Below are 12,345 nucleotides of genomic sequence, written 5' to 3' on the forward strand. Positions count from 1 at the left end.
CACTCCTCTAGATCTCTGTGAGTGAGAAACATATATTCTCAAGTATGCTCATTTCTTGTTTTTTAGGTCAGGGCAGATTTGGAAAGGTTTATACAGCTGTTAACAACCAGACTGGTGAATTAATGGCTATGAAAGAAATTCAGCTGCAACCAAATGATCATAGGACGATTCGCCGGGTTGCTGAAGAATTACGTATATTTGAAGGAATACAACACCCAGGACTGGTGCGATATTATGGTGTGGAAATTCACATTGTAAGTGTAATACACTTAAATATTATTTGGCTTTTTGAGTTCCATCTGGTTGTGGTTTGACATTTTCTTTACTTCTGCTCCTGTCCTATGATGTATTCAAGTTTGGGAATTGAGCTGTATGTGCTATAGCTGACCACAATATCTGGAGATAAGAGAAAATAGAGTGAATGCTTATTATTATTGTTTTCAATAATTAACATCACAATTTATGTGCACTGTTTCTCAGGAATATATTAAACTTTCTGCCATTGCTTGTAAATATTGTTGCTGCTCTGTGGTAGTAAGTGAGACTTGTTTTTTATTCATTATTCCCCAGATTCTAAGGCACATTGCATTTATTGATTTGGTTTTTTTCCGGAAATTAAGTATGTGCATTCTGCAAGTTGTTCAGTTTAATGATTGGCTTAATGAACAAACCTCTTGCTAATTAAGCATTTTCAGGTATGTAAAAAAAATAATAAACATATAGACTCCATTTTGTACATGCATTCATTTTTTCAATGTTGTTTGTTTAATTTTGAGTTGTACTGCTACCTGCATTTGACATCATTTAGGGGGCGATCATAAAAAGGGGACAGAATTGAAATTTAGTGTCTGTTGCTATTAATTTTACAGTTGTCAGTATTATTCATATATAAAAAATAACTAACTTATTTTCTTTCAAGGATGAGATGCTGATTTTCATGGAGTTTTGTGCTGAGGGGACTCTGGAGAGCCTAGTAGCTGCTACTGAAAATGGTTTACCTGAAGGCTTAATCCGTCGTTACACTTATCAGCTGTTACAAGCTGTAAAAACTTTACATGATCATGGCATTGTACATAGAGATATCAAAAGTAAGTCTCTCTCTCTCTCTCTCTCCCATATTTCCCTTTTTTTATCGAAACATTTTGTTGCAGTCTGTACAAGTTACCATTGAGGCTATATAATGTGTAACATTTTTAATGTTTCATAATTATTAAAGGGAATAGTGTCTTGATCCACTGAGAATCACTTACCTACTGCCAAAGAAATAACTTGGGGAAAACTTACGTAGTGCATAAATATACTAGAGGAATATGCAAATGAACATCTCCAAAGATGTGAGGTAGAAAAGCCTAATGTACATGGAGCATTGATAGTAGGCATTTGAAGCAGTGATTTAGTGCACTATGCTTTAGGCATTGCAGGAATCATTTATGGATCTTGATAACATTAAACCATAGAACTGCATTAGAGTTGCCAGAAGAGTTGTGTCATTTCCAGCATCATAGGTGAACAGAAAACATTAGTATATTTTTTCAGTGAAATAATTTCATGGTCCTGTGGACCAACATTGTTCTTGTTGTTGATGTTGTTGTTGTTATGGTCTTCAGTCCTGAGACTGGTTTGATGCAGCTCTCCATGCTGCTCTATACTGTGCAAGCTTCTTCATCTCCCAGTACCTGCTGCAACCTACATCCTTCTGAATCTGCTTAGTGTATTCATTTCTTGGTCTCCCTCTATGATGTTTACCCTCCACGCTGCCCTCCAATACTAAATTGGTGGTCCCTTGATGCCTTAGAACATGTCTTACAAACCGGTCCCTTCTTCTAGTCAAGTTGTGCCACAAACTTCTCTTCTCCCCAATCCTATTCAATACTCATTAGTTATGTGATCTACCCATCTAATCTTCAGCATTCTTCTGCAGCACCAAATTTCGAAAGCTTCTATTCTCTTCTTGTCCAAACTATTTATCGTCCATGATTCACTTCCATACATGGCTACACTCGATACAAATACTTACAGAAATGACTTCCTGACACTTAAATCTATACTCGATGTTAACAAATTTCTCTTCTTCAGAAACACTTTCCTTGCCATTGCCAGTCTACATTTTATATCCTCTCTACTTCGACCATCATCAGTTATTTTGCTCACCAAATAGCAAAACTCCTTTACTACCTGACGGCTCAACACAAAAGTTGTGTCTCAAGTACAGATAGCGTTGAGGATCAGTGGACAAAGTTCAAAACCATCGTACAATATGCGTTAGATGAGTATGTGCCAAGCAAGATCGTAAGAGATGGGAAAGAGCCACCGTGGTACAACAACCGAGTTAGAAAACTGCTGCGGAAGCAAAGGGAACTTCACAGCAAACACAAACATAGCCAAAGCCTTGCAGACAAACAAAAATTACGTGAAGCGAAATGTAGTGTGAGGAGGGCTATGCGAGAGGCTTTCAATGAATTCGAAAGTAAAGTTCTATGTACTGACTTGGCAGAAAATCCTAAGAAATTTTAGTCCTATGTCAAAGCGGTAGGTGGATCAAAACAAAATGTCCAGACACTCTGTGACCAAAATGGTACTGAAACAGAGGATGACAGACTAAAGGCCGAAATACTAAATGTCTTCTTCCAAAGCTGTTTCACAGACGAAGACTGCGCTGTGCTTCCTTCTCTAGATTGTTGCACAGTTGACAAAATGGTAGATATCGAAATAGACGACAGAGGGATAGAGAAACAATTAAAATCGCTCAAAAGAGGAAAGGCCGCTGGTCCTGATGAGATACCAGTTTGATTTTACACAGAGTACGCGAAGGAACTTGCCCCCTTCTTGCAGCGGTGTACCGTAGGTCTCTAGAAGAGCGAAGCATCCCAAAGGATTGGAAAAGGGCACAGGTCATCCCCATTTTCAAGAAGGGACGTCGAACAGATGTGCAGAACTATAGACCTATATCTGTAACATCGATCAATTGTAGAATTTTGGAACACGTATTATGTTCGAGTATAATGTCTTTTCTGGAGACTAGAAATCTGCTCTGTAGGAATCAGCATGGGTTTTGAAAAAGACGGTCGTGTGAAACCCAGCTCATGCTATTCGTCCACGAGACTCAGAGGGCCTTAGACACGGGTTCACAGGTAGATGCCGTGTTTCTTGACTTCCGCAAGGCGTTTGACACAGTTCCCCACAGTCGTTTAATGAACGAAGTAAGAGCATATGGACTATCAGATCAATTGTGTGATTGGATTGAGGAGTTCCTAGATAACAGAACGCAGCACGTCATTCTCAATGGAGAGAAGTCTTCCGAAGTAAGAGTGATTTCAGGTGTGCCGCAGGGGAGTGTCATAGGACCGTTGCTATTCACAATATACATAAATGACCTGGTGGATGACATCCGAAGTTCACTGAGGCTTTTTGCAGGTGATGCTGTGGTGTATCGAGAGGTTGCAACAATGGAAAATTGTACTGAGATGCAGGACGATCTGCAGCGAATTGACGCATGGTGCACGGAATGGCAATTGAATCTCAATGTAGACAAGTGTAATGTGATGCGAATACATAGAAAGATAGGTCCCTTATCATTTAGCTACAAAATAGCAGGTCAGCAACTGGAAGCAGTTAATTCCATAAATTATCTGAGAGTACGCATTAGGGGTGATTTAAAATGGAATGATCATATAAAGTTGATCGTCGGTAAAGCAGATGCCAGACTGAGATTCATTGGAAGAATCCTAAGGAAATGCAATCCGACAACAAAGGAAGTAGGTTACAGTACGCTTGTTTGCCCACTGCTTGAATACTGCTCAGCAGTGTGGGATCCGCACCAGATAGGGTTGATAGAAGAGATAGAGAAGATTCAACGGAGAGCAGCGCGCTTCGTTACAGGATCATTTAGTAATCGCGTTACGGAGATGATAGATAAACTCCAGTGGAAGACTCTGCAGGAGAGACGCTCAGTAGCTCGGTACGGGCTTTTGTTAAAGTTTCGAGAACATACCTTCACCGAAGAGTCAAGCAGTATATTGCTCCCTCCTACGTATATCTCGCGAAGAGACCATGAGGATAAAATCAGAGAGATTAGAGCCCACACAGAAGCATACCGACAATCCTTCTTTCCACGTACAATACGAGACTGGAACAGAAGGGAGAACCGATAGAGGTACTCAGGGTACCCTCTGCCACACACCGTCAGGTGGCTTGCGGAGTATGGATGTAGATGTAGATGTAGATGTGGATGTGGATGTAGATGTACTACTGTAAATGTCTCATTTCCTAATCTGATTCACTCAGCATCACCCGACTTAATCCATGTTGATCAATAAATGTCCACTGTATGGCATTTTGGCTGCTGGTAGTCAAAGGAAGTGTATGTGCCTGTTATCATGGTTCTGAGCAACTGTTGTAGTCGTATTGATGCTAGGATAGTCACATTGGACATTTCATAATTGCTGATTGAACAGCAGCTATGGCACAAATTAGGGTGAATATGGCCTCAATTGTGCCTTTCAAGACTATCAGATCTTCTGTTTCATTTCGTCATCAAACCTCCAGTGATGTTGCAAAAGACTCATCCAGATGGATGAAAACAAACGGTTGTATTTAGTGATTAGATTTTGCCTTGTCATTGGCGATGGTCATTTGTAAGTGTACCATCAACTGAATAACAATTACTGGAGTGTATCATGTTGCAGTACATGGGACCAACTCAGGGATTAGTCTGTAGAGAGTACTATTCTAGATGACACTACAATTTTTCTGTTTGTTTAGGGAACACTGAAGCACCCATTCAAAGTACATAAAATGACATGGTGGATAATTCTGGACTGTCTGTGGATGATGCTGTGGCTTTAGAAAAGTTACGCCACCAGAAAATGTTTTGTGCGGTGCAGAAGACTTTCAGTGAATCAATATTTGGTTGGTGCAGGGTCCTATTGAACAGCTCATTGTCAGTTGCTGGAAACAGTCTCAGCTGTAAGATATCTTAGTATGTTATCAGGATGAGTAAGAATAATGGAAATTTTTGAATGGAGCAATACATAAAATAAGGCAAAGGCAATTACTCACCTATAGTGGATCAGCATATGAAGTACAGAAACTCTTCAACAGAAAATAGTTTTCACACTAGCTTTCGAGCATTAGCTTTTCTTCTGGTGGCATTACACACATTCACACACACAACCATGCAGACATCCAAACGTACATTCCGGTAGCCACAGCGAGACAGTAATTTTGGCATGACTATGATAATGAGTGCGCGTGAGCTCGCACGCGCTTTTGTGTGTGTGTGTGTGTGTGTGTGTGTGTGTGTGTGTGTGTGTGTGTGAGATAGAGAGAGAGTGAGTGAGAGAGGGGGGGGGGGGTATATATGTATGTATTTACTAGCACTAGAATTGGAGCTAATCTTCGAAAGCTGGTGTGAATGCTGTTTACTGTTAATTGTATTTGTGCTCCACACATTTATCTGCTATATGTAAGTGGGTGCTGTACTTTACGCTGTATGTATCCATAGCAGTTTCAAGTGGAATGCTACAGAAAAATTGTTATGGGAAAGTGAAATGCTAGAGTGAGCGTCATTGCAAGAATCCTAAGGAAAATTATTTCATCCATTAAGAGGTAGTTTATGAAACTCTTATTTGCTGATTACTCTGATTTTACCAGATTGGTTTAACATAGGATGTAGAAACGATACAATGAATATTAGTGTGTTTTGTCCCAGGTTTGTTTGGAAAGTTCTCTTCCAACTTCAGTAGCAGCTACGGCAAGATGCAATGTGTATCATGAAGTCTATCTGCGAATACATGTCTCAAGAAGAGAGTCAGCTAGCATGTTACTTCCTCTGAGTTATATCCCATACAGTGTCTATGATAGTAACAATCAGAGAAATTCAAGCTCAGTGACAATGAACAATCATTCTTTGCATGAACTTCACAGATAGAACGAGCGGGGAAGCCCATTCTGTAGCCATTCACAACTTGTCAGGGAGCTGTTTTCTTCCAATAAAACAATGTCCTTGCACACACTCGACAAGACATTTGTCATCTTTCCTGATCAACACAGTCATCAGACCTATCCCCAAATGAGTATGTCTGTGAAATGAGATTGTAGGATTTGGTGTGGTATGTATTACTAATAACATCCCTTGACCAGTTGCAACCATAGGTAAAATTAGTGCAGATACTGTCTCTTCAAAATGACATCCAACAACTCCAAGCTGTGTGCATTATTGCTGTATTATATTGTCCTAGAAAAGATGCTGCAATTGTTCAGCACTCCCGTAAATTCATATTTGAATAAATGTACTTTGTGTGAGACCATAATGAGTTCATTGTTGGACTGTTTGACAGTAATCTACTTTCCTTTTCTTTCAAAATCACCAGAATGCCAAAGCAGATACTAGGTCATTACCATTGTGTTGTTTTGTTGTCATATGTGAAAGGATCTAGTTTTACAAATGTAGGCACATCTCTTGTATCCATTCATCATTACTGAATATTTAGTGTCCATCATGCTGACAGAAAGCTTGAGCAGCAACTGGGTGTCTCACTATTGATGAGAATGATGTAGAGGAGGTTGCAAAAGGAATTTCATTGGTACACTCTAGGTATCAAGTGATGATACACTCTGCTGTTGCTATTGATTTATATTTGTAATTTTGTGTGTGGCCCATGTTTGTGCAGTAATTATGTTGAAGGCAAGTGTAGTAATGTTGAAGGCAATGTATTTGTGATTCTATCAGAATACAACTACTAGTGTTTTGACATGCACCTAATTATTGAGTTTCATAGCAACAAAAAGGTGATCAGCAGTGAGGATGGTGACAAGTGATTAAGAAATATATATTATATTATTTGCTAAATTTTATAATACAGGAAGCGCAGTATGATATGAAAGGAATCCTAAAGAGGCTTTTTTGTATTGGAATATAAATACTTGACATAATATTTTTAAAAAACAAAATAAATGTGTGTCAAGATTAAGAACCATTGGGCTAATGAGTTTACCAGTTAAATTCACTTCATTTTACAGAGCATTTTAATTATTCTTTGAGTTTAAATAAGAAGTAATATTAAATAGCCAAGTGATTTATTTTCAAAATACAGTAAATTTGGTTCTGTGTGTTTTTATTCATTTATTTTTTTCGTGCAACATTATCATTACAGCAGTCCTCTAGAATAATTCTCATAAATAGAGGATTACTTTCCAAACACATTCGACAGCATGGTGTTTTTAGAACTTCAGTATCAGCCCTTCTGGACATTCTACAACAATTATGGTCCAAGGAACATGATGTAAATAAAGAGAAGACAAATAAATACTGCACGAGGATTTAAGAAGGAAAGGCAGGAATGGATTAAAAACACAGACACTCATACATGGCCACATATCTGAAGAGAATGCAGCAATAGATCATTGCCCAACTGAATGAGAGTAGAATGTATTGCAGCTAGTGGAAGGAGTTCTTTGTAATATTTGCTAGAGATTCATGGTTAAAGAAATTTGAACAGATAAACAGCAAGAGAGATTTAGGCAACTCTGGCTATTTAACACAGTTAACATAATGATTACAAAACAAAATTGCTAAATTTCATTGAAGAACTTTTTGTGCCTGAACTTAATGATTTTCCTTGTGCACCCAATTTGAGATCTCTAGCATTCCAACCTCAGTAAAGAAAGCTGTATGTGAATCTCAAACAGAATGAGATGGGCTTACTAAACTACAGGAGGAGGAGCAACAGTTACCAATCTTAGAACAGTGCTGCTTGTGTTTGACAACTTATTTTCTTTCTGTGCTCTTAGGATACTGACTGCAAAAATATTTATTTGTAGTGACAGATCATTCAGCATAATAACAGACCTAACTCTCAACAGCATTGTGTATTATTAAATAAGAGCAAAAAGTTTCTCAAGTACAAGAATTGTCGTAATTTCATGAAATTGTAGACAAATTCTGTGAAGGAAACTATATGCCATCAGAAAGATGCTAAAATTTGAATGTTGGAAGCAAATAGTTATCTGAACACTGAAATATCACTAAGTGCCATCCACACACTCTGCCTTTGTCTTTACAGAATGTATTTACTCTGTCGTGCTTCAATGTTTTTGTGACTCTGAAATGGCTGACCTCAGAAAACAGCATGTATCTATAAAGCTTTAATGAAAAACTGCTACTGAAGTGCCTGGTTTTGGTATAATTGAGGCCAGAAACAAATGTATGGTAGGCAAAATGTTTCAAAATAGCCAAAGATCAGATGGTGGTGGTGGTTGTTGTTGTTGTTGTTGTTATGGTTATGGTCATATCAGTTCAAGGTAGCCATTGCCTGCCATCAGACCATAAAAAGTGTATCTTGAAGTTTTCCCGGCGTATTGATTGGTCCATTATATTTCGGGTTGCAGCCGGATCACGTTGACATCTTGTCATGATATTTCGGCTAACAAACATGCAGCCATCTTCAGGTGAGTACAAGACTGAAGATTACTGGTGCACGTCGTTCTATATATACCGAAAACTTGCGCGGCGGCGCCTGCGCAGTGGAGAAGGCTAATACCGCACCTCCTATCTAATTTGGCGCACTCTGCAGCAGAAGCGGGCCGTATTTGCGCAGTGGTGTACCTACATTCGCACTATCTCATGCCAAGATATCAACGTGATCCGGCTGCAAGCCCAAAATATGATTGACCAGACCATAAAATGTCATGAAAGTGAAAGACTTGATTCTGTGAAATAGTATAACCAATAAAAGTCCTCTACAAGACCCTCTAATAAGTTTAGTTGAGTAGAAGCAGAGCATGTGAAGTGTATGTGATAATTTGATTGTAAAAAAAAATGATGTCACATTTTGTGTTACAATTGGTTACATTTGTGAAAACAAAAACACTGATTGTTGATGTACGGTAGAACATGAGTGCCTCTGTGAATAACAATGCTTTCTGTTGCATGTAAAATCCAAACAACTCACTGATTTACTATGTCTGCCGAGATTTCTTTTTTTCATTTTGAAATTAATGTTCTGTACATATAGACAGACATTTTCAGGCGGCTACCTCAACACTTAGCAAAAGCACAATCCAGGATTCAAATATTGCTTTTAATATTTCCCAGAATCACAGTCACTTCCTTAGCAGCAGCTGGACATTTTCTTTTATTTTGTTATTTTTAATGAAATTGCAATGTATATTTACTCGTATGGAAATATTGCTTGGTCTAATGTATTCAGAAATTGTGGACAGATGATCTGATAAGCAAAACAGTTACATAACATTTAACAGACAATATTACAACTCAGTTCAGGAAGCAAGGTAAAGTGGTCTTCTCACGTGTTGGGCAGAAGGAGGGTGCTAAACTTATTTAGTGTATAAAAATGCTGTGCAGAAGAATTAAATTAGTATCTTTGGTCATTAGGTGCAAACATATTCCTGACTGGTGGTGGCAACCATCTCAAGTTGGGTGACTTTGGTTCAGCAGTCAAGATTAAAGCCCACACAACAATGCCAGGAGAACTTCAAGGATTTGTGGGGACTCAGGGTTGGTATATTTAATTCCAATATCAAGAAGAGTATTTGAATAACATTTAACTGGAATACTGGGACTGTTTGTCTTAAGAAGTTATTTTTTGCTTGCAAGAGATTTCACTGTTGGTAAACACTGTATTTTATGTATGGGTATTTGTCTGTTTCCAGCGTACATGGCCCCTGAAGTTTTCACGAAGACTGATACAGGAGGCCATGGTAGGGCAGCTGATATATGGTCTCTTGGATGTGTTGTTGTTGAAATGGCTTCTGGAAAAGTAAGTACAGCTATTATTTCAGTTTGTGGATGCTTTTCTTAAAAAGATATTGATTATTGTGCATAAAGTTTCATTTTTGTAAGTTTTTGAGTAATTTTAGCATCTTGGTAAGTTAACAGTAAACTTTATATGCATAAAAAGTTATTATTTTTACAGTGATTACTTGATAAAAGCATTTGAGAGTTTTTTTTTCTGCAGAGACCTTGGCCAGAGTACGACTCCAACTACCAAATCATGTACAAAGTTGGCATGGGTGAAACTCCAAGTGCTCCTCCCACTCTGTCTGAAGAGGGTCACAAATTTGTGGACTGTTGTTTACAACATGATCCACGGAGGCGTGCAACAGCCAAAGAGCTCCTTTATCACACATTTGTCAGAGTAAGTCATTTAATATGTTACAGTGGAGAGAGTGTGTGTGTGTGTGTGTGTGTGTGTGTGTGTGTGTGTGTGTGTGTGTGTGTGTGTTGGTGGGGGTGGGGGTGGCAGGTACATACAGTCATAATTGAGAGGGGAATTTTAATTGTATGTTGTTTCCATTTGTTGTAAAGACTTCTATGTTTGTGTTAATTTGCAGGTGGACCTAGATGAAGAGTATCTGTCCTCAACATTACCATCTATGTTTGAAGATTACTTAAAAATCAACCCAAGGATTCTTTAAAAAGAATGAACTGCAACATTTTGTCACTGAACAATGAATACTGTTCTGCTGACACATAAAATTAATATATTTCTGTACCTGTTGATTGTTTCATAGAGTGATCAAGTTGAAGATGCCAGAAAGTCAGTAATTTTTACTGGGCTTCTAGAGGTGGTATTGTGGAGTTCCTTTTTATGGTAGCGAACTGTCTTCAGAAACATGCTATGACATGTTTAATATTGCTTTTGTGTACTACATTGTTGTCAGTTGAACATGTGTATATAGTCATAATGTTATTTTGTGATAAAATATGTCCTATGTATTTGGAGTACATGTTTATGTGTATTTATATTTGCCACAGTCTTGTATGTTTTAAGAAATAAAATTTGATGTTTGGAAATTTGTGGTTTCCTTAAGATTAAAGAATGTATGTAAATGAACATGAGTGAGAACCATTTTAATGATTTTGTTTCACATTTGTTTGTGCTTATTGTTGGTTTACTAGTGCCCAAAAAGGAGAAAACTTTAGTGCACCCAGTAACAATTACAGACATTGTTAAATGTGAAATGAGCTGCTTTGTAAATATATGAGAGCTAAAGGTTCATTTTACATCATACAGCAAATGCATTTTCTGTGTAACATGATTTTTATGTAACCGGGAAAATCTACTGATTTTCACAAATTTGTACCTTAACTGTGATACATTGTGGGCACTTGATTGGTTATTGATGCCATTTTGGTGTGTTGCTCCTTCCTTTGCTATATGAATAGAAGAGAAAGTTCTGGTGAACACTGTGGGTTTTTAGACTAGAGAAATATGAATGGGCCTGCAGAGATCTTAAAGGGACAAAGTCCCAGAACTGAGTCTCACGTATTAACATTGGTTAAGTTGTAAGTTGACTGAAACCAGAAATAAATCCTGAATGAAATGCATATTGGACACACAATGTAGCCACCTGTGTGTGTATGTGGGGGGGAGGGGGGGGGGGGGTGGTCAGGTGTATATAGTAGCTTAGAAAAGGATTTGTCCTAACAAAGTTCTTTTTTTTATGTCCTTGTGCATGTCTAAAAATGTAGAGGGTTGTCTAAAGTTAAAGTTCAGCAAACATCCTCATAAAATCCAAATGGATTAGCAAACAGCAAAACAAAGTCCCTGCACATGCGAAAGAGGAGTGAGAAAAACTTACACACTATGTCACCAACATGGCGACCATCTTGAAGGCTGCAATCTTGCATCCAATATGTAAATTTCCAATGGGAAGGTGGTCATGTGTCATATCGGACACAGAATTTCACCAGAAAAATGATGTAATTGTTTGTTTGAACATAGTTTTATTCATTCTTGAGTTATAACCAGTTTTGTGATGCAGCAGTGGTAGAGTTCAGCATAATGAGTGTTACCTACCAAATAAGCATCAACTGGAGTTGTAAATGGTGCAAAGTGCAATTCCCATGCCTGACATGTTACATGTGGTAACATTAACATGTTAGGTAGCATTTACTCATGCTCACATTTTAACTGTTGCTTCCTCATTTACAGGATGCAAAAATGTCATTAACACATGAACTGTTTAAAAATAAAAGCTCGATGTAGTCATAGGGTTGAGCCGAGCACGTCTGCTTTCATACCCTGCATCCAGTTCAATGCAAATAACAACATTTAGCTGTGATCCTGCAGTCATAGTCGATGCATTGGCTAGAACTGCAAGGTAATAAAAATACAGAAATACAAAATAAAAGTTCTATTCTAATGTCTGTAATTGATGTAGACAACAAAGAATTCTGTTGAATAATGTTTATTCAAGAAAGGGCATCATGAATAATGAATGATATTCATTTAAAATATAGACAAAAATACCCTTTCCAAATGCAGTAATGTTATCACTGAAAGTGTTATGATAATGATAGCAAAATCTCCAAACTAAATT

The 12,345-nt window shown here is 37.9% G+C and overlaps 1 protein-coding gene across 2 annotated transcripts in view; it reads left to right on the forward strand.

The window, feature by feature from the left end:
• LOC126278658 (mitogen-activated protein kinase kinase kinase 4) overlaps positions 1–10,816 on the forward strand; it is a 184,663-nt gene extending 173,847 nt beyond the window's left edge. For both annotated transcript variants that reach the window (XM_049978889.1, XM_049978878.1), the window contains exons 19-24: positions 67–254; positions 920–1,088; positions 9,395–9,517; positions 9,673–9,779; positions 9,978–10,157; positions 10,354–10,816. In XM_049978889.1, the coding sequence (XP_049834846.1) occupies positions 67–254; positions 920–1,088; positions 9,395–9,517; positions 9,673–9,779; positions 9,978–10,157; positions 10,354–10,437 (851 nt within the window). In that variant the 3' untranslated portion in view covers positions 10,438–10,816. The remainder of the gene's footprint in view (positions 1–66; positions 255–919; positions 1,089–9,394; positions 9,518–9,672; positions 9,780–9,977; positions 10,158–10,353) is intronic.
• The last annotated feature ends 1,529 nt before the right edge of the window (positions 10,817–12,345 follow it).

Source organism: Schistocerca gregaria, chromosome 1, assembly GCF_023897955.1.
Source record: "Schistocerca gregaria isolate iqSchGreg1 chromosome 1, iqSchGreg1.2, whole genome shotgun sequence".
Taxonomy (NCBI): Eukaryota; Metazoa; Arthropoda; class Insecta; order Orthoptera; family Acrididae; genus Schistocerca; species Schistocerca gregaria.